We start from the raw sequence: 20,779 nt of genomic DNA, 5'->3' as shown, positions 1-20,779 counted from the left end.
AGTGTGAATTTGGAGCAGCTGCCCCAGTGCTGACGTTGACTCACTGAACAACCTTGGACAAGTCACTTAACCTCTCTGATCCTCCATATCCTTATCTAACATTGAGGATGATAATCCAACCTGTCCCTAGGGCAGTGCTGTTGAGAGGATGGACTACATGCTATTATCTGTGGGGATGCTGTCAGCCTGAGCGAGCAGCTGCAAATGCGATGCCTTCAACTGCATTCCCAGAAAAACACTGAACAGATTTTCACCAAATTTAAGGCGTATCTGTGATGGTTTGACTTAAGCTACATGGCTTTCACAAAGTTCATTTTAGGAGGACCCTGGGCCTCACCTCAGAGTGATAAGCAGAGATCCTCCGGAGCAGAGGACACAGGTGCAACAAATGAATCTCAGATGATCCAAAGAGATCTGTCCTACTCAGTGAGATGAAAAGAAGCAATTACAGACATGATGTTTAATTTTTTATTTATTTATTTTTTGGGTTGTTTTCTTTAAATTTTTTATTTTGGCTTTCTTTTCATTATTTTTTTTTGTTTTTTTTTTTCCTTTTCTATTTTTTCTTATTGAATTTTTATTTTTAAAAACATTTTATTTATTGACTTTGAGAGTGAGAAGGAGAGTGAGAAACACTGACCTGTTTCTGAATGTAACCTGACAGGGATAGAACTTTCAACTTCTGCTTACTGGGCTGATGGTCTACCAACCGGGCTATTTAGCCAGGGCTAATTTTTTATTTTCAGTTGTAGAGGCTGGTTTATCAGTTGAGCTCTTCCCAGATGGGCAGTTCTATGGCACCTGCTCCAAAGTTAGTAGCAGCAGTGATCTCTCTTTAAAACTGGTTAAGACTTCTCTCAGGTAACCCTGAGTAGCCAGCTTGTACTCTAATAAATAATAATTATAAAAATGCTGCCTGAGATGTTATGCCTCCCCCAACCCCTATTTCTTTCTTAATGCCCTTTGCACACGGCTGGTTTGTGTTGTTCATGGTTTGGGAGGCAGAGCCACTGTGCAAAATCCCCAATTCCTAACTGTAAGGGGACCAATTTTGTACAATGAAAAGGAGGACAAAAATAAGTTGAAGAAAGCAATATCGTAAATAAAAGAAACATCTTATTCATTGCAACAATAATACACTATAATATGATAAATGCATAATAAAAACATTTGCAATATTTTATATTGTAATTATGCTTACATGCCTATTAATTTTTAATAATAATTGTAAGAAAAAAGTACTCATTTAGATACAAATAACGTCAGTCACATCACACGCAATGGATTGACTCTGCACGGATCGAATACGGACATTCACAGATTAGTCTTCCAATATCAAAAAGGAGGACATGTAGGAGGACACTTTTTGAGGGAGGACGGAACTTACAAAAGAAAGACTATCCTCTCTAAAGGAGGACGACTGGTCACCTTACCTAACTGGGACAGACTCGGAGGTTCAATCACTCCTTCAAAATCGCCCTTTTAGGTAGGGTTCAAACTAAGACTACATTTCCCAAGGGCCTTTGAGGCTCTTATTCCTTCCCCTTTCCCCTTCCGTTTTACATCCAGGCCCTGCCCACTATGCGCGCTGGCCAATAGCACAGCATAAACAAGACAAGGGCGGGAACGTTTCAAGGGACATGGGGGTGGATCCTGCGGCTTGCTTTTCGTCTTTTGAATCGGAGAAGTAGATTCGCTGTGACAACACGGCCGGAGCTAAGTCGGCTAGAATCAGGACTTGAAGAAAGAGGTCTGACATTAGTCAAGAGCTGGTGTTAAGAAAGAAAGTACTAATTTTCTTTTATGGCTCCTACCCAGTCTTATCTTCGGCCTTTTCCTCCAGGAAATGAATCTGCTGCCGGAACTCGAGAGTCCAGTGACTCGGCAAGAGAAGATGGCGACTGTGTGGGATGAGGCTGAGGTGTGCGCTGGGGAAGCTGGGGGTCCTAGAACCGGGCCAGTGGGGAGACCACCTTGGTCGGAGGGGAGGCGGTGTTTGGGGGGATCAAAGTATGTGGGCTGCTTGGGATGCGGGCAAGGATCTCGACTCCTTCATTCTAGTCTTATGGGTGGAGAAACACGCTGTTAGTGGGCTTGGAGAAAGCGGAGACCTGCCCTCAGTTAAAAAAAATTTTTTTTGTGTGTTTTTTTTTTTTTAACAGCAAGATGGAATCGGGGAGGAGGTGCTCAAGATGTCCACAGAAGAGATTATCCAGCGCACGCGGCTGCTGGACAGTGAAATCAAGGTGGGCATACAGGGCAGGGCGTGCTTGGGGACCGCGTTTTCCTCCTCGGGCTAGAGAAAGAGAAAAGAAAACTAAGCCTTACGAGGGACCAGAAGAGGGATACGGTGTTGGGAGAACAAGCCTGAGAGTAGGAATCACCAGACTTCCTTTCCCAACGAGGTCTTTACGTACTACTCTCAAAAACCCGTCTTTTAGGAAATTTTCATTGTACAGATGAGGAAAGTGAGGTTCAGAAGGTTTTTATTTTGAAGTACTCAGCCCTTAACAAAAGGCAAGCCTGAAACCTCTGTTGGACCCAAAGTCCCGGTCCTTTCCCTCTGCTACAGCGACTTCTCCAGGAGGTCCCCAGACTGGCCTCCTGTTTTGACCTGTGTGGGATGTGGACATAGTCAGGCTCAGCTTTCAGAGAGCCTAAGGCAGGGGTCCCCAAACTTTTTACACAGGGGGCCAGTTCACTGTCCCTCAGACCGTTGGAGGGCCGGACTATAAAAAAAAAACACTATGATTAAATCCCTATGCACACTGCACATATCTTATTTTAAAGTAAAAAAAAACAAAAAACGGGAACAAATACAATATTTAAAATAAAGACCAAGTAAATTTAAATCAACAAACTGACCAGTATTTCAATAGGAACTATGCTCCTCTCACTGGCCACCAATGAAAGAGGTGCCCCTTCCGGAAGCGGGGGCTGGATAGATGGCCTCAGGGGGCCACATATGGCCCGCGGGCCGTAGTTTGGGGACCCCTGGCCTAAGGGCTGAGTGAGCGGATGTGGGAGGGTCTCCTTGGCAGCCTGAATCTTACAAGGCCCTGAGATAAACTGAGCCGAGGCCGAACATTTACTTCCACTCGTCTTCGTCTCAGATTATGAAGAGCGAAGTGTTACGAGTAACCCACGAACTTCAAGCCATGAAGGACAAGATCAAAGAGAACAGTGAGAAGATCAAAGTGAACAAGACGCTGCCGTACCTTGTCTCCAACGTCATCGAGGTGTGTGTGCATGTGGAGGGGAGGAGAGGGGTTAGCGGGTGTGGAGACAGTCTGTGAGGGGCCACTGGGGAAAGAGTGGGTGAAGTTTTGAGGCCCAAATTGCATATTGGGGTATCATTCTGAGGGTTCCCTTCCTAGTGTGTATTTCTAGGGAGATATGTAGAGGAGGAAAAGGCCTCAGAAGCCTGACATGTCTTTTCTCCTGTTTATTTTTCCTAGGCGGTAGATGAGCTCTGTGCAGGGTTTCATCACCTAAGCAGAAGTCTTATCAACCCCATGGTTTATCAGCCACATTTGCTGATCTCAGGGCTAGTCTGAGGCCTGAGGTGGGGATGGTCAGCCCTGCAGGTGTTGGGAACGTCACAGCTCAGGAAGCCCCTGGCTCTGGGGAGGTGCTTTTTTCCTCTCGTCTAAGCTTTTTTCCTTTCCAGCTTCTGGATGTTGATCCCAATGACCAAGAGGAGGATGGTGCCAATATTGACCTGGACTCCCAGAGGAAGGGCAAGTGTGCAGTAATCAAAACCTCTACACGACAGGTGAGGCTGGCTCAACGACGGAGAACCGAGGAGGGTGCCGGGCGGATGTGGGAAGGGATTAGGGAGCCTTAATGAGGGCAAGTAAGTAACTGAGGCTGCTTCTGGAATCTTCTATAGACATACTTCCTTCCTGTGATTGGGTTGGTAGATGCTGAAAAACTGAAGCCCGGAGACTTGGTGGTGAGTGGTGTCCCTGAGCCCAAGCAGAGCTTTTCTGGCCAAGTTGCTCCCATTGACCAGCTGAGCTCTGCCCCAGGCCCAGGTCTCTGTGGCCCTGAGTTTCGGCAGAGCAGCTCAGAGAGTCAGATCCTCACTACCTGCTCTTTGAATCTTATATTGCCCAGGTCCATCCCCCCCCCCCCCCACTCTATAGACACCTGTCACCCAGCCAATTAGTTAGGCCTTGAACTGGGACAAATCCAAAGGCTTTGTGCTGTGTCCCCAGGGTGTGAACAAAGACTCCTATCTGATCCTGGAGACTCTACCCACAGAGTACGACTCACGGGTGAAGGCCATGGAGGTGGATGAAAGGCCCACAGAGCAATACAGTGACATCGGGGGCTTGGACAAGCAGATTCAGGAGGTGAGCGTGGTGTGGCAGCCGCTAGCAGCCTCAGCAGCCTTTTGTGTTTCCCTGCTTCACGGACCAGTGTACTTCCCCCGAATGTGCCTCTTATACTCCTAGCATCCTGGGGAGGTAAGGAGATGTCATGTGACAGTTTAGGGGACTGAGCTCTGGAGAGAGTGAATGACTTGCTTAGGGTCATAGAAGGTTAAGGCCAGCCAGAGCCAGGCCTGGAACTTAGGCTTAGTGTGTTTCCACCATATCCTGTTCTGGAGAGACCACGTCAGCCTTGGTGGAGTGAGCATTCTGCGTTCTCGGTATGGGGGAAGGAGAGAGCAGTGTCCCTGAATTGGAATAAGAGGGTTCTAGATTGGGGTTGAAACCATTAAAAATTGGGCTGTAGGAGGCTTCAGGGCCTCATTCTCCTCACTCAGGCCTTCTTCTTGGCAGCTGGTGGAAGCCATTGTCCTGCCAATGAACCACAAGGAGAAGTTTGAGAACTTGGGGATCCAGCCTCCAAAGGGAGTGCTGATGTACGGGCCCCCGGGCACGGGGAAGACCCTGCTGGCCCGGGCTTGTGCTGCACAGACCAAGGTGAGTGCCTTGGGAAGGGTGAGGAGGAAATGGGCGGAGCTGAGCCCCACAGGCCCAGAGAAACCTCTCAGAGGGACTTCTGACGCTGTCAACCCCCATTCCCACCCCACCCAGGCCACCTTCCTGAAGCTGGCTGGCCCCCAGCTGGTGCAGATGTTCATCGGGGATGGCGCCAAGTTGGTCCGGGACGCCTTTGCCCTGGCCAAGGAGAAAGCTCCATCCATCATCTTCATTGATGAGCTGGATGCCATCGGCACCAAGCGGTAAAGGGGTCCTGGGTGCCACCAAGGGGATTGTTTTAGTCCCTGCTGCCCCACCTTGTCTCTCCCTGGGATGGTGGTAGCTCTGCTTTTGTGCTTCTACTCGCTAAATTCTTGTCGAACTAGTCTCCCTACCTGTTCCCTTCTCCCCTGACCATCCATTCTCCTCACACCTGGCAGTGTGTTCTTTACAAAGCCTGGTCATGTCACTCACATGCACTCACAGCCCCTCACACAACGGATCCTGCTTAAAGCTCTCCCGGGCTTCCTCTGTTACTCCTTGGGGTAAATTCCTGGGCTTGCCGTGGCCCGCAAGGCCCGTGTGGCTGTCCCTGCCCTCCTCCTGCCTCGTGCTGTGAGCCACGCCGTCGGGACTCTCCGCAGCGTCCGCTCGGCTTGCAGGCTCGCTCTGGCTCTGCGGTGGGAGAGACTTTGCACTTGCTGTTTCCTCTCTGGAATGAGCTTTTCCGTATCCCCTCTTCTTTAATGGCTGGTTGCTCGGCGGATGTCTTTTCAGCCTTCAGATCTGAGCTGAGGGACAGTTCCTCAGGGCCACCCGCGCAGGCTCTTCCTTCTGTTCCGGGGCTGGGCCGGCTCCCTGTGTTTCTAAGCGCGGCTCTGTCTGCAGTGGCCGCTCGCCAGGGCTCTGTCCCAGGCAGCAGCCGTTCTCCCGCTTCATCCTGGGCTCCGCACCAGGTCCCAGCTTCCTCTCCAGCCCCACTGCAGTCAGCAGTGACACCTTTTCTGTGCTAGTCCCCGGGCTGGGGCCCCAAGTTGAGCGAGATGTTTTCCGACCCTGGATGGGTTGGGTTAGGCCTCTGGCGGGTGGAGGAGGAGGGCAGGACTTGCCCAAGCTGTGGCCTCACCAGCGTCCTGGCCTCTGCGTGCCTCAGCTTTGACAGTGAGAAGGCCGGGGACCGGGAGGTGCAGAGGACAATGCTGGAGCTTCTGAACCAGCTGGACGGGTTCCAGCCCAACACCCAGGTCAAGGTGAGTGTTGTTGAAGATGAACACGGGGCTTAGGGATCAGGGTCTTCTCGTCCCCTCGCTGTTACAGCTAGAATAGGAGTTGGCGTCTGTCTTGACCATCCCCAGCCCTCTCACTTGGACGCTGGCCTGTCTTTCTGCCCATTGTGACGTGACTGCTATTTGTCTGTGAACCCCTTTCTCCTCAATTCAAGTTGCTTCTTCCCTTGCTCAGGTAATCGCAGCCACCAACAGGGTGGACATCCTGGACCCTGCCCTGCTCCGCTCAGGCCGCCTGGACCGAAAGATTGAGTTCCCGATGCCCAACGAGGAGGCCCGGGCCAGAATCATGCAGATCCACTCCCGAAAGATGAACGTTAGGTGAGCAAGGCCACCGTGAGCAGGGCGCTGCGCCCTGGAGGGGCTGGCAGAGCGGTCTCCTCCTCCTCACTGGACCGAGTTTCCCCAGGCCTTCGCCCACCCCTTCCCACAACTCGTTCACACAGCACTATTCTACACGACAACCACTTCCTCCCAGTGCCTGAGGTGGAGGCTTGCTGGGGCCAGACCCTAATTCTAGCTGCTCTGCACGTTAGAATCCACTGCCCCCCTCCTTCCCCGCAATTGGAAAGTCTGCAGGCCAGAGGCCCTCAGTTTCTGGCCTCCCTGATCCCAGCAGATGGGCACAGCCCAACATGGTCCAGAGGAATCCAGCCAGGGGCCAGATGGACCTGGGTTCAGATCTCTGACTTTTAGCAGGCGGCATAACCTCTCTAAACCTCAGCTTTCCTATCTGGAACTTGGCAATAATGGCACCAACCTTATGGATTGTGGCAACAGCAAGCACAGTGCTTCGCATGGGAGACCATTAGGTGGCAGCAGCATGCCGATAGCCTACCTTACTGAGGAGCGGGGAGACGGCCACCTTGTCTGCACTCCTGCTGCCCTGCCTCAGCCTGGGGTCTCAGGCACAGATTTCTAGAAGGCTGGAGCTCAAGATACAGCAATGACCTGGTTGAGCCTGCTTTGTCCCGTCCCTTCCCCCCACCTTGTCTGAAGAGGAGAGCAAGGCACAGTAGGGAAGGGACTTGCCTATAGTCACAGGGTGCATTGACAGGAGCAGCATGGGAGCACATCGGCTCCCCTTGCCCCATCCCCATAAGTAACTGAGCCCTGTCGCATCTGTCCTCCTACAGCCCTGATGTGAACTACGAGGAGCTGGCCCGCTGTACGGATGACTTCAATGGGGCCCAGTGCAAGGCCGTGTGTGTGGAGGCGGTGAGTGGTGGGGTGAGATGGGTGCGTGGGTGCTACGTGCCTTCCCTGGGCAGGGCGGGGGTCATTTGGCCAGTGGAGACTGCTGCAGGGAGGAGGCTGAGGAGGCCGTGGCCCCTGGGAGCCAGGCCAGAGGTGCAGGGAGGCACCCTAGAGCTTGTGTGTCCTGGGTGCAGGGCATGATCGCACTGCGCAGGGGTGCCACGGAGCTCACCCACGAGGACTACATGGAGGGCATCCTGGAGGTGCAGGCCAAGAAGAAAGCCAACTTGCAGTACTATGCCTAGGGGTCGCCGCCACACCACTCGGTCTCTTGTAGTTAAAATTCGTAATAAAAGATGGTTTCAGCTCCCTGTCACCTGTCTCACTGTCCCCACGTGCTGCTGCTGGAAACTCAACCGCTGTGAGCCTGGATCCAGTTGTCAAGGTGTAGCCCTCGGAGGGCTGAGCGCACGCCTCTGCTGTGGTGGGTCTCTGCCCCCATCCCTGCAGACCCCTCCCCACTCCCTGCTCCTCCACTGAGCTTTAGAGGCCGTGGCGCTGCAGCCCCGGCGTGGAGGCCCCGTGTAGAGCCAGCCATTCCCTTTTCACATTTGGTACCTGGCCCCTGGCCTTAGGTCCTTGTAAAGCCGGGCTCGGGGTTTTTCCCCCTTGGAACTCCTGTTTCCTGGCCCCTGAGCTGCCTCTTTCTCCACATGCCCCCGTTAGCTCTTCTGACTTCTTTCCTCTGGCTGAAAAATGAACCCTGAGCAAGGCCCCCATGAGAGATTTTCTAGGCCTGACCTGTGGTCATGCTGTTCGAGGACATGGCTCTGCCTTCAGCCCCACTCCGTCAGACCCGGGAGCCTTCGGAAGTCCCTCAATGGCCTTTCATGGTAACAGCTCTTCCGACCTCATCAGCTCTCTCCTCCTCCCTCCTTTTCCCTGTCCCGTCTCCTAAGGGATATGCCCACAGTGAGCTACCTACCGGGTCTGGGCTTTTCTGGTGGAATGGGCTCCTCGCTGGGTCTGACCCCCAGGCCCGCCTTCCTTCCCGAGTGCCCTGAGGGCCACGTTGCTCGGCAGTCGCACTGACTCCCCCCCTGCCTGAGGAGCCCCGGCACGGCCTCTGAAGTGCTTCTGGTTCTATTGCCTGCCCTCGGCTCAGCTGCCCGTTCCTGCACCCCCATTTTTCTCCTAACCAGCTGGGGCGTTCACCCTAGTAAACCTGCGGGCACCACCTGAGGCTCAACACAGGAGTCCCAGTGCTGCTGGGGGGGAGCTGGGTTCCTTCCTTTATGGATCAGGCGCAGATCCACCAGATCCCACAGCCAGGTGCAGCAGGTCCCTTTTTGTTGGAAAGCGATTCAGAGCAGGGCCACGGGTGCAGTGGGTTGGGCTTCTCAGCCGCTGTAGGAGACCAGGTGACGCTGTGCAGATGTGCCGCTCAGCCAGCGGCTCCTGGGCCTGCCCTGTTTGGCTGCGGACCAGTGGGTGGGGCCCTACTTCCCCGGCTGCTTCCACCTGCCAGTGCTGCTTTGAGCAGCACCCCATGGTGCCTGACCTGGTCCTTATACAGCATGATCAAAGGTGAGGTTGTGTGGTTTAGAATAGGGATCCGGTGGGTGTTTTTTTTTTTGTTTTTTATACAGAGACAGAGTCAGAGGGATAGATAGGGACAGACAGGAACGGAGAGAGAAGAGAAGCATCAATCATCAGTTTTTCATTGTGACACTTTAGTTGTTCATTGATTGCTTTCTCATATGTGCCTTCACCGTGGGCCTTCAGCATACGGAGTAACCCTTGCTCAAGCCAGCGACCTTGGGTCCAAGCTGGTGAGATTTGCTTAAACCAGATGAGCCCGTGCTCAAACTGGTGGCCTCGGGGTCTTGAACCTTTTCCCTCCGCACCCTAGTCTGACGCTCTATACACTGCGCCACCACCTGGTCAGGCCGGTGTTTGTTTCTTTTTTTTTTTTTTTTTTGTATTTTTCTGAAGCTGGAAACGGGGAGAGACAGTCAGACAGACTCCCGCATGCGCCCGACCAGGATCCACCCGGCACGCCCACCAGGGGCGACGCTCTGCCCCTCCTGGGCATCGCACTGCTGCGACCAGAGCCACTCTAGCACCTGGGGCAGAGGCCAAGGAGCCATCCCCAGCGCCCGGGCCATCTTTGCTCCAATGGAGCCCTGACTGCGGGAGGGGAAGAGAGAGACAGAGAGGAAGGAGGGGGTGGGGGTGGAGAAGCAAATGGGCGCTTCTCCTATGTGCCCTGGCCGGGAATCGAACCCGGGTCCCCCGCACGCCACGCCGACGCTCTACCGCTGAGCCAACCGGCCAGGGCCTGGTGTTTGTTTCTTAATGAAACAGTTTCATTGAGGCCAAACCTGGAGAGGTCTTTGAGAGTGGAGCTCTCTTCCTTGATCGAATTATTTGGGGGGCAGGCTGGGAAAAAGCCGCTGCCTCCTAGGTCTGTGTAATGACACTACCCTTGGGGGTGCTGTAGTTACAGTACATAGTGCGTCCTGTTTTGTTGGGACAAAAAACTAACAAGACGCACAAGGGAAACATGAAGTGTATCTAATCTGGAGAAGCACTGCAGGGTGACAGTTCAGAGGGAGCACAAAGCAGAGGTGGAGGGTGGGGCTGACAGGAGGGCAGGTGGCTGGCGGACTGGGCTGTGGAGCTGCCAACCCGGCTGCAGCCTCGGGCGGAGCCAGCTGCCTGGAAAAGCCCCACTTGGCCGTGGGTGCCGGTGCAGAACAGAGGCAGCACGTTTGTGTACAATATTTATTTTATCTTCTATATAGAACAGGTATTTACAGATACAAACGGAACTACAGCACAACTGCTGCCAACCATTCAGGCCCTCTTGATGGCCACCCCTGAGGATGTCCACAGTCGAGCGGCGGGGCGGGGCCCGGCTGTGGAGCGGCCAGCTGAGTACCTGGGCGCCAGCCAAGGGAAATAGCTGGGGATTATGGCTTCAGCATTCTCCCAGAGCACATTCCTGAGTGCTGACAGCACGGAGCCCTGCCGTCCCCCGCTTACCCCGCTACGTGCACGCAGTGGGGCTGGAGAAGGGGCCTGACCAGGGAGGGGCAGCTGCGAACCGTTCCCTTCCCGCTCCCAGGATATCCGCCTGGACCCTGTGCTGGCACTAGCACCCTTGAACTGGACCGGAGGCCTCTCTGGCCCAGGGCTGCTGGCTGCTCTGCAGGCTGCTGTTTGGCAGCTGGAGGTGGCAAGAGCTGCTGGCACTGCTAGGGAACGTTCACTCAGGGACAGGAGCTGGCCCGGTGCAGGCAGCCATGAGGAAAGGGTCTTGGGAAGCATCTCCCAGCTCCATGCTGTCAGGGCTGGGGCTGCAAGAGCATCTGCCTCTCTGTTCTTTGGCCTTGGAGCTGGCGTAGGAAGGGCCAAAAGGACGGACGCAGCAGTCACCCCAGCCTTGGCCCCTACACTGCCAGGGCTGCATGCATGAGCAGAGGTTTATTCTCAGCCAGGGAGCTAGGGGCCCAGTGGAAGACAGCTGTGGGGTTCCCTGCAGCCTGGGCTCCTTGAGAGGACCTCACTCCCGTGGGGTCCTGGTGGGGAGAGGCCTCTGCTTGGGACCCATGCTGCTGCTTCCTCACTGCTCACTCCGGGAGGTGCAAGGGGACAGGGTGGTAGGAGAGAACCACAGTGTGGCTGGGGTGGGCACAGGCATGGGGCCCTCAGCCCAGCGCGTGACGGATCACAGTGTCGGTCTCACATCTCACACGTGCACACCACACACACACATCAACCTCTTGTCTGGTCGGAGGCTCGCTGGCTCTCCCCGACACTCGCCTCTCTGCCTGACACACGGTCACAGTAAATACGAGTCTTATTGCTTGCTGTGTGGGGCAGGGTGTCAAAGACAGTTACTCCACGAAGAGCGAGAACAGCACCATCACCACGATCCCCATGCAGAGCAGAAGCACTTGCTGCAGGGAGTGCCTGTGGGGGGAGGGATCGGGCTCAGGGACGCCCTGGAAGGGGCGAGGGGAGGGGGGGAGGGGCCAGAAGAGCTCCTTGAGCCTCGAAGGGCCCTGTGTGTGTGGCCGTCCCAGTGGGTCACTCACCATGGGTCATCTTCCTCCAAGAGGTCGGGCAGCACATTCACCAGGGCGATGTAGAGAAAGCCACCAGAGGTGAAGGGCAGGATCCAGGCCACAGTCTCCTCTGCAATGGGAGAAGGCTCGACTGACTGGGAGCCCAGGGGAGCCGTGTGTACCGCACCCTCCCTGCAGGGTGGCCAGGGGGCAGAAGCGGCCTGGGTGCCAAGGGTGGGGCAGATGTGCCCTTGGCTGGTGCCCCTCTGCTGACTGCCACTTGCTGCCACCCCTCGCCATGCCCTTACCTACTCCTTTGGGGGACTGTGTACAGATGGCGAAGCAGGCGCCCAGCAGGCCCCCCAGGGCCGTTGAGAGCTGCAGCTTGGCTGCGCTCCATCGGTCAAAGCCGGCCCGGAGCAGGATGGCAAAGTCGCCCACCTGAGGGAAGGTCCAGATGGTCACTCTGGGCCCCAGCAGGACCAGGCCCTGATTGCCTCAGGACTGGCCGGCACACCGAGCCTCCTGCACCAGCCTTGCCACTGGGCCCCAGGCCCGAGGAGGCTGGAGCACAGATGAGATGGTGGCTGGAGCCGGATGGGCTGAGCAGCTACAGGCCTCCCAAGTCCAGTGTCCGAGTCTGCCATGCAGGGTGGTCCCACCCCAAACCCTGCCCCAAAGCTGACAGTGGGATCCTCTGGAACTCACCTCATGGGGGATCTCGTGCAGGAGAATGGCCATGGTGGTCAGGAGTCCGACCTGCAGGAAGGGGAGTCTGGGGGGGTCTGTGCCGAGGGCCAGTGCACCCACTTGTCCACTCAATCTACCAATATTCACTACGCTGTGAGCGCTCTGGCTGGCCACTGTTTGGTGACTGGAAATACAGCAAGCAATCAAACACAAGGAGCCTGCCCTCCTGAAGCGAACAGTCTGGAGGAGGGGCCAGGACCAAAGAAACAGATCAAGAGCCGTGTGACTGCGCACACTCACAGCTGCTCTGTGGAAGCAGGGACTGGAGCCACGGGCCACGAGAAACACGGGCCTAATTAGATTAGGGGTCAGCGAAGGCCTGTCTGAGGAAGTGCATTAAAGCCAGGGCCTAACGGCCGAGGAGCCAGCTGGTCGGTGGGAGGAAGGACATCCAGGCAGGTGGAACAGTGTGGAGTGGAGGCCACGAAGGAGGACAGAGCTTGCGTATTTAAAAGTAGGCAGAGGGCCGAGGAAGAAGGTAGGGGAGAAGCATCTAGAAGCAGGCAGGCAGGCAGAAGCTGGGCAGCCTGGCAGAGGCACGTGAGCCCAACAAGGAGTGCTGCAGCAAGAACAGAGCGGTGGCTCGGGACAGAGGAAGGCCGTGTCCAGGAGAGCGACAGGGGGGACGGGGGGTTCAGATGAGGGTGCTGCGGATGCAGGAGCAAGAAGCGATGGGCTGGAGACCTGCTGTGGAGGTAGAGCCCACTGGTCAACACAAGCACCACCATTCCCATTGGAATCGCCTGGGCCCCTCTGGCCCCAGCCCCCACTCACCTTCTTGCTCACAAGGAAGCTGGCAGCCACAGCCAGGCCGTGAGTGAAGTTGTCTATGGTGTTGGCCAGCAGATTGAGATAGCCGCTGACCTGGGTGAGAGGAGAGAGAGCTGGCTGAACCAGGTGGGCAGGGGTGAGCGAGGCCGCCACTCGGGGTGGGGCAGTTGCAGGAGGAGGGGGCCCTGAGCGGGCCACTCACTTTGATGCTCTGGACCACGGTGCTCAGGCCGGGCTCTGCAGCCGACTGGGCCAGACAGTGGCCTCCATTGAGCTCGGCAGCAGCAGCGGGGCCTTTGCTGGGGGCCTAGGGCCAGGAGAAGGAGGGAGAGGTGACATTAGATGCTCCCCACTTGGCCAGGGTAGACACAGAAGAGGAGAGATATGGAGAAACAGAGACAGGGAACACCCCTTTTCTCTGGCTAGAATGCTGCTGCTCCATCAGCAGTTCGCCCAAACTCAACAGACCACCCACCTTCTGCACCGCTGTCGCTGTCGGTCTATGACAACAAGCCCCAGCGGGCAGATATGTCACTTCCCCGGGATCCTCCCAAACGAGCTGGCCCAGACCCCCTAAGGTCCCAAAAAGGGGCCAAGAGACCCTTTTTTCAGGGTTCAGCTCAGAACCTGAGCCTCCAGGCCCTGGCGCCACCACAAGACAGACTAAGGCATCCAGTCCGGGGGTTTGGGGCTCACCTGGCTGGTCCCCTCCTGCTCCCTCCTGTCCAGGAACATCTTCTCCAAAGCCAGGAATGTCAGGAAGCCAGCAATGACCCAGAGCCCCAGTTGCTGCTGCTGCTGCAGGCTCTGCCCCTCACCACCTGCAGGGGCAGCACTGACAGGCCAGGCCAAGCCAGGGCCATAGAAGGGAGGCCATTTGGAATGGGACCAAGTCGAGGGTAGGGGCCAGGACTGGCTGGTGGGGCAGGGCCCCAGGGACTCCCACAGGGACCAGAACAAGTCACCTGCCAGATGCCCAGACCCCTGGCCGTCATTCTGGCAGAGCAGGCAGGGCCTAGGCCACCCCTGGACATGGGAACCAGCTCCCCCACCCCACCCTCCGGCCGCCAGCCTGTGACCTCACTCACCATGGCTGGAGCTGCACGTGTAGGCCCAGGCCTCAGGCAGCAGGTGGAGGAACACATTGCCCAAGAGTCCCCCCAGGGCAAAGCTGAGCAGCTGCTTCAGGCGCTGGGCCCCAGCTGCAAGGCAGAGATGTGGAACCTGGGGGCTGACCCACCAGGGCCCCTGCCCCACCTCAACCGTATGCCTCTAAGAGCCTGGGCATGGGCTGTTGCCCTTCCTGGGTCCCCGGGCCCCCAGGCCTAGCAAGGGCTGAGTGCTGGGCAGGAATACACCACAACCTGCTGATTGACAGTGGAGCCTCATGGTTAAGGTCCCAGCTCCCCAACCCACCAGCTGGCGACCTTGGGCGGGTTAGTTCTGCCATTCATTTTCCCTTCTGTGCCTACTGAGGATAACTGTATCTGACAGAGGTCTTGTGGGAATTCAGTGACAACACACAGAGCAGCTACTCATTAAATGGGAATTTTCTTTTCTCAGCCACTGTTACTCTCCAAGAAGTGACAGAGATTTGGGGACTTTTGCCGACTTGCAGCATCCAGAGTTGGAGGTGCCTAAAGGGGGCCATGTCCAAACCCTTGGTTTGAAAGAAACTGAGGCCCAGAGGGCAGAGGCAGCTTGGGGGTGAAGCAGCAAACATCCCAGGGGAAGCTGCTGCTTCCAGGCTGTGTGATCTCAAGACGGTCCAAGGACCTCTCTGCCTGTGAACTCCCATTTGTGAACTGGAGCTAATAATCCATGTCCTCCCTACACGGCCCTCGCAGGTCGCAGGATGCCATGGAGGGACTGAGCTGGTGCACAGGCGTGACGGCAGGGCTCCAGGAGGGCCCGTTCACAGCTGCGGCGCCAGCCTTCAGCCCAGTGACTGGCACGAATGTGTTCATAACTGAATGAACAGAGGAACACAAGCACCTGGAGCCCTCGTTTCAAAGATTCCTGGGGCTGTGGTCCAGACTTAGTAGGTCATACTCTTGGCAGGGGTCCCCAAACTTTTTACACAGGGGGCCAGTTCACTGTCCCTCAGACCGTTGGAGGGCTGCCACATACAGTGCGCCTCTCACTGACACCAATGAAAGAGGTGCCCCTTCCGGAAGTGCGGTGAGGGCCAGATAAATGGCCTCAAGGGAGCCACATGCGGCCTGCGGGCTGTAGTTTGGGGATGCCTGCTGGGTGTAGGCAAAGGCACCTGTTGTGTTAGCGGCTCCCTATCTGATCTTGTGGAGTTGGCATTACGTGCCATGTATGGACAGACAGTCCATGCACACCACACGAAAGGGGAGCCAAGGAAAAGCCTCTGTCCCCCTCCCAGGGGCAGGCCTGTGACCAGCCGCTCCTGTGTTCCCGGGTGAGGCTGGCCCGGGGGCTTTTGGTCTGAGAGCTCTTTTGCACTATGAGCAGAGACTGAGGGAGGGAAACTGTTTTGTTGGCCATTGCATCCCACACCCAGCACAGGGCCTGCAAACACACACCCTTCTCCCTGCACCAGGTAGTGCTTTACTGATACCAGTTCATTTAATCGTCACAATAGTACCTGTGAGGTAGATACTATTGTTATCTCCATTTTTAAGTTTAGGAGCCCGAGGCAGAGTGAAATTAAGTAACTTACCCATGGCACCCAGCTGGTAAGTGGCAGAGCCTAGATTTGACCCCAAGCAGCCTGACACCCACATTTCTAACTACTCTCTATACTGCTTCTTGGTGAACGTTTGCTGGCTGGTATAACCATAATGACCATGGTGCACCTGGGTCTCACAGAACCAAGGTGAGAAATTACATTCTGTCCTCACCCTCCACCTCAGATACACTGTGGCCCAGGATGTGAGACCCAGCTCTCCGTGGAAGCCCAGCATGTTTCCCGCACTGCTGGCCGGCCCAGGGTGCCAGAGGAGGGTCACCCACCTTCTGAGTGCAGTGTGGTCCCCAGCTCCAAGGGAATGACAAGCAACGGGAAGACCCCGCTGAGTCCCACAATGAGTGAGCCCAGGAGGGAGCAGATCCAGGTATCCAGCCTCTCCCCGCTCAGCAGGGACCCCCAGGACTCGCTTTCCTTGTTATCCAGGCGACAAGCTGTTGCAGCCCCCCGGTTCCGGAGGGCCTGCTGGGAGCCCCCAGCCCCTCCCAGGAGCTCCAGGGTAACAGCAGTGAGGAAGAGGAGCCGCTGGCCCGCCATGCCGCAGCCAGGGCAGGGACATCCAGGCATGCCAGGTGCTGCAAAACACAAAGGCCACTTCCGTGAGCTGCCACCCTTGGCTGAACACCTACTTATGAAATACGGCAGCTTAACTTTCCCCACCCACCACGTGCCATGGCATCCGCCCTTCTGCTGGCCTGGTCCAGGGCCTCTGTGGTCCCAAAGGGTGCGTGCACAGAGCAAAGGGGCTCTGTTCCTCCACGGCCCAAGGACCACACGTTTTTTCCTTCTGGGCCAGCTGCAGACTCTGTCAGCACGTCTGCCTGAGGCTAAACTTTCCCTAATGACAGGGTGAGGCGCTGGCTGGGCTTCCCTCAGCCTCCGGCAGGCCCAGCCCAGTTGGGTGTCTCCAGCTGCCAGGAGAGGTTTTACTGCCAGGATGTGCCCTGGTGAGGACACCCCAGGGACTGAGGCTGGCACTGTCTAGCTTGATGAGGCGACATGAGGAGGTACATACAGGTGAGGAAACCAAGCAGCTGAGCTAGGACAGGACCATTAGCTTCTCCCTAGGAAATGAGCTCTGTGTCCCTGGGGCACAGAGACAGACAGGAGGTGGGACCCAGGAGAAAGGCTCCCTCAGTTAGGAGCCACCTCACAGATGCTCAGGGCACTGCCATTAACTTTGCCTTACAGCTGTTGGCCTGCGGGCAAGTCCCCGAAGCCCTCTCCCAGGGCCTCAGTCTCCCTGTCCACAGGATGAAGCTAAGCACTGCCTCCCTCACACGGCGGCGCATCTAAGATGAGCTTGACCACGCAGGTGAACGTGCCTGGCGCGGAGGAAGCACAGCCAGCGCCCCTTATGCTGGGGGAGGCCGGCAGCAGGGTTCCCAGCGAGGATGTGAGTCAGCCAAGAGAGAAGTTCCATCTGGAAATTCGGGCATGACGTTTAAACGTAGTCTGCCCTGCCTCGTGCTGGCTGTGACCTTGAGCTGCAGAGGTCTCTGCCTCAGTTTCCTTATCCGCTCTGGAGGAGGGAGGGAGGGAAAGCAGCTGCCTCTGGCCGTGGGAAAAATGCCCACGTTCAGGATCTCCAGGGCTGAACGGGAGACCCCGATGAAACCTGCGGGCCAGGTCGGGCTTGGAGGCTGAGGGGTCACATAGAGGTGAGGGGACCACAGGTTTGGAAGACGGGAACGGGGTGCGGAGAAAGTGAGAGAGGAGAGGGAAGAGAGAAAGCAAGAGAGAGTCAAAAGAGAGCTGGGGGAGGAGAGCAAGGGAGCGATGGAGGGCGACGTGTGGGCGACAGGGAAGAAGTGCCCAAGGAAGTTTAACTCGGGGCTCCGCGGGAGAGGCACAGGGAAAGGCAGGCCGGGAGGCACAGGGTCGGGAGGATCGCCGGGTCCATCCCGCCCAGGGCGCGGGCCCTGAGGGTCTGGCGGTCACTCACCGTGCAGCGGCGGCGGCAGCGGCGCTCCCGGCGGCCCCGGCCATCCAGCTGTGGCGCCGCGCCCCGCCCCAGTCTGCCCCGCCCGGCCCCGCAGCCCGGCCCCCGGCCCGGAGCCGCCCCCAACGCGCGGCCACGTCACACGGGACCTGTCCGGAACCCGACGCGCCGCGCGCCGTGGTGTTGGAGGGAGTGGCTGGACAGGCGCGCTTCCGTTTTGTGGCCATGGGGGATCCGAGCGGCCAGCGCACTTCCGCTCGGGCCGGCAGGGGCGGCAAGGAGGGGCGGCGAGGAGGGCCGGGCGGAAGTGGGTGGGCATGGGTACCGCGCTCAGCCAGGCCTGGCAGGGCAGAGGCGGTGGCTCGACAGGGACCGCGAACCGCTGGGCTAGCGGGTCTGGGCGCCGCTTCTTCTCTCGGGCTGCAGTACCCCTCGCGGCCGCACGGGGGCGCGCTCGCCTACCAGACTCGCAGCCCCAGGGCGAATGGCCGGCCCCGGTCCTGGGTGGGAGGATGGTTGCGGCGCTCCAGTTCTGAGTCAGCCTGGCGTGGCTGCTCCATGAACAAGGGAAAGGGGAAGTGCCTGCCGCAGGGAGGGGCCTAGCCCCGGGAACCTCAGAAGAGGGAATTTTATTCTTACTCATCGAATTATTTTTATGCTTTGGTTTCTCGCTGGGAACCTCAGGCCTTTGTCTCCAGTGCTTGTAACCCTTTGGAGACCAGTGCACGACGGCTTGACACTGCTGTTCTGAACTCCAAACCTGGGGGAGCGAGTGCTCTGTGCTCCCCTCACCTAGAGGAAGTTGGCCTGACCGCTTGGACTAGGGCAGCAAACAATAGCGTTATTATTATAACTGCAGTTTACCAAACACCTATGTGCCACTCACTCTGCTTGCATTCTCATTGAATCCTCATTCTATCCCATTGAGGTGGGTACTGTTAGCCCAGGTGAAACAGTGGCACAGGTGGCAGAGACAGTATTCAAACCTCAGTGTCCCTGAGCCCCGAAAGTGTGATGGCACCTCTCACTTCTAGGCTGCGGGAGTCTGGCTTGGTGTTTCCACTTTGTATTCTTCTTTGGGAATTGGCCAGGACTGTAGTCTGCTCAGGAAGGGACATGTGGGCACTTACCTGGTTAGGGATTGGGACGGGTTGGGGTTCTCCAAGCCTCTGAGCCTCATTTGCTTTTCCATGATAGCTCCCTTCATCTGTCCTGAGTTGCTCTCCCCTTCGAGGGGGTTTGGAGGCACACTTGACTCTTGATGTCCTACTCCACCTCTCAGCCCAATGTCTAGACCGCCAGTTCCTTCTAGGTGGGATCAGCTTTCCGCTGAAAGTCTCCTGTCTGCCTCACCCCACCAGGTCCGTGGGTTGGCCAGGATGCTCTCCAGTGCCCCTCCCTGAGTTCTAAAATGGAAGCCCTGGGTTGATTTCTTTGCAAAGAGAGGAAGACTCAGGGATGCTGCTCTGGGATCTCTAAGATGCCCCTGCCCTGTATGCAAATCACTCTATCATATGCAAAGCACTTCACAATATACAAATGATTTCACAATAATACAGTCAGCATTCCTGCCTCTGGGTGCTGAGGGCTGCTGGCCACCAGCCAGACATTGGGCGAGACCCAGCTGGAAATGCTGTTCACTGCCGTCTCACTGGCCTTTCCTCTCACCTGGCCTGGGATTTCACCATCAGAATCCCTAAGGGGTGAAAGAAACAAGCTCACTGAAGTAGGGATAGGACTCTAGAAGATGACAATTAGCTGGAGGGCCAGGTGGGGAGACACAGTGAGTGATAAGGTGACCAACCGTCCTCCTTTAGGGAGGACAGTCCTTCTTTTGTAAGTTTTGTCCTCCCTCGAAAAGTGTCCTTCTACAAATCCTCCTTTTTGATATTGGAAGACTAATCTGTAAATGTCCGTATTCAATTGATGCAGAGCCGATTCATTGCGTGTGATGTGACGTCTTTGTATTTGACATGACGATTCGTCAAGGATTAGTACAGTGCGGTGAGACACGATTATGAGACACATACACTTCTCACGGGAGACCTTGAGAGAGAGCACAATATATCAATATATCGAGTGTGCAAATGACTTTGTGTACTTCTTACTGAAACACAACAGGGCACATACGACATTGTAAACTCACGATTATTTCTTTCTCAGTGACTATTAATTATAGACAGGTAAACTCAATTCATGTTTTATTAATTCATTATCTATTTAATAATTTCCAAATACGTATCATTTTATTTACAAGTATTGTCCCGAAATTTGAGTTTTAAAGTGGAAATCTAACCTCAAACCATATCTATTAATAATGCATTTTTATTAAATAGTTGCATAAAACATGTTTTTAAATTAGAAAATAATAAATACACCTGAATATCACTCCAAATTAGTGGTTTTGTTTGATATTTAGTTTTACTAAATGAGTACTTTTTTCTTAAAATTATTATTAAAAATTAATAGGTATGTAAGCATAATTACAATATAAAACATTACATGTTATTATGTATTTATATTATAGTGTATTATTGTTGCAATGAATAAAATGTTTCTTTTATTTACAATATTGTTTTATTCAATTTATTTTTGTCCTCCTTTTTATTGTAAAGAAGTTGATCACCTTAAAAAACAACAAATTAGATCTTCCAGGGGTCTTCAGGTATAACCCAGTAAGAAAAGAGGCAAATAAATAAATATATTTAGACAGATCACTGGTAGCATTGACCAGCATTATCTTGGGACACTGAGATCCCAGGTTCAAAACCACAAGGTTGCCGGCTTGAGCGCAGGCTCATCCAGCTTGAGTTCAAACTCACTAGTTTGAGCACAGGGTCGCTGGCTTGAATGTCCAATCATAATCCGGATCCCATGGTCACTGACTTGAGTCTCAAGGTTGCTGGCTTGAGCAAGGGGTCACTGGCTCAGCTAGAGATCACCCCCTGTCAAGGCACATATAAGAAGCAATCAATGAACAACTCAAGTGCCACAACTGAGAGTTGATTCTTCTCATCTTTCTCCCTTCCTATCTGTCTGTCTGTGTCTGTCTCTCACTAAAAAATAATACATAAATATATTTATTTAACATAATCCACTATTTTATTTCC

General features: G+C 55.3%; 2 protein-coding genes across 2 annotated transcripts; one reads left to right on the top strand and one right to left on the bottom strand.

Annotated features, from left to right (window-relative positions):
* Window positions 1-1,645: 1,645 nt before the first annotated feature.
* Window positions 1,646-7,793, top strand: PSMC3 (proteasome 26S subunit, ATPase 3). The gene is made up of 13 exons (XM_066251505.1): window positions 1,646-1,750; window positions 1,844-1,921; window positions 2,163-2,246; window positions 3,114-3,239; window positions 3,671-3,775; window positions 3,893-3,955; window positions 4,221-4,358; window positions 4,791-4,934; window positions 5,049-5,197; window positions 6,088-6,184; window positions 6,396-6,541; window positions 7,357-7,438; window positions 7,612-7,793. Exons 2-13 carry the CDS (start codon window positions 1,847-1,849, stop codon window positions 7,720-7,722), a joined length of 1,320 nt encoding a protein of 439 aa, XP_066107602.1. The 5' UTR covers window positions 1,646-1,750; window positions 1,844-1,846; the 3' UTR covers window positions 7,723-7,793.
* Window positions 7,794-10,190: 2,397 nt separating this feature from the next.
* On the bottom strand, window positions 10,191-17,826 carry SLC39A13 (solute carrier family 39 member 13). Its single transcript, XM_066251503.1, has 10 exons — window positions 17,673-17,826; window positions 15,994-16,302; window positions 14,100-14,213; window positions 13,708-13,832; window positions 13,214-13,318; window positions 13,015-13,104; window positions 12,199-12,249; window positions 11,799-11,931; window positions 11,521-11,620; window positions 10,191-11,395 (listed from the first exon to the last, which is right to left on the bottom strand). The coding sequence occupies exons 2-10, from the start codon at window positions 16,292-16,294 to the stop codon at window positions 11,320-11,322; spliced, it is 1,095 nt and encodes a 364-aa protein (XP_066107600.1). The 5' UTR covers window positions 16,295-16,302; window positions 17,673-17,826; the 3' UTR covers window positions 10,191-11,319.
* Window positions 17,827-20,779: the final 2,953 nt, after the last annotated feature.

The sequence above is a fragment of the Saccopteryx bilineata genome, chromosome 1 (genome assembly GCF_036850765.1).
Source record: "Saccopteryx bilineata isolate mSacBil1 chromosome 1, mSacBil1_pri_phased_curated, whole genome shotgun sequence".
NCBI classification, from domain to species: Eukaryota; Metazoa; Chordata; class Mammalia; order Chiroptera; family Emballonuridae; genus Saccopteryx; species Saccopteryx bilineata.
The sequence above is the reverse complement of the archived record's forward strand: the minus strand, read 5'-3'. Positions and strand labels throughout refer to the sequence as shown.

What these genes read in the sequence shown, in the direction of transcription:
- SLC39A13 (XM_066251503.1), bottom strand. Translation starts at nt 16,294, where the DNA reads ATGCCTGGATGTCCCTGCCCTGGCTGCGGCATGGCGGGCCAGCGGCTC. An exon ending in GACCACACTGCACTCAGAAG is followed by an intron (nt 14,214 to 15,993) that starts GTGGGTGACCCT and finishes TCTGCCTTGCAG; the next exon opens with CTGGGGCCCAGCGCCTGAAG. An exon ending in TTGGAGGAAGATGACCCATG is followed by an intron (nt 11,396 to 11,520) that starts GTGAGTGACCCA and finishes CTCCCCCCACAG; the next exon opens with GCACTCCCTGCAGCAAGTGC.
- PSMC3 (XM_066251505.1), top strand. Translation starts at nt 1,847, where the DNA reads ATGAATCTGCTGCCGGAACTCGAGAGTCCAGTGACTCGGCAAGAGAAG. An exon ending in CTGTGTGGGATGAGGCTGAG is followed by an intron (nt 1,922 to 2,162) that starts GTGTGCGCTGGG and finishes TTTTTTTAACAG; the next exon opens with CAAGATGGAATCGGGGAGGA. An exon ending in TCCCGAAAGATGAACGTTAG is followed by an intron (nt 6,542 to 7,356) that starts GTGAGCAAGGCC and finishes GTCCTCCTACAG; the next exon opens with CCCTGATGTGAACTACGAGG.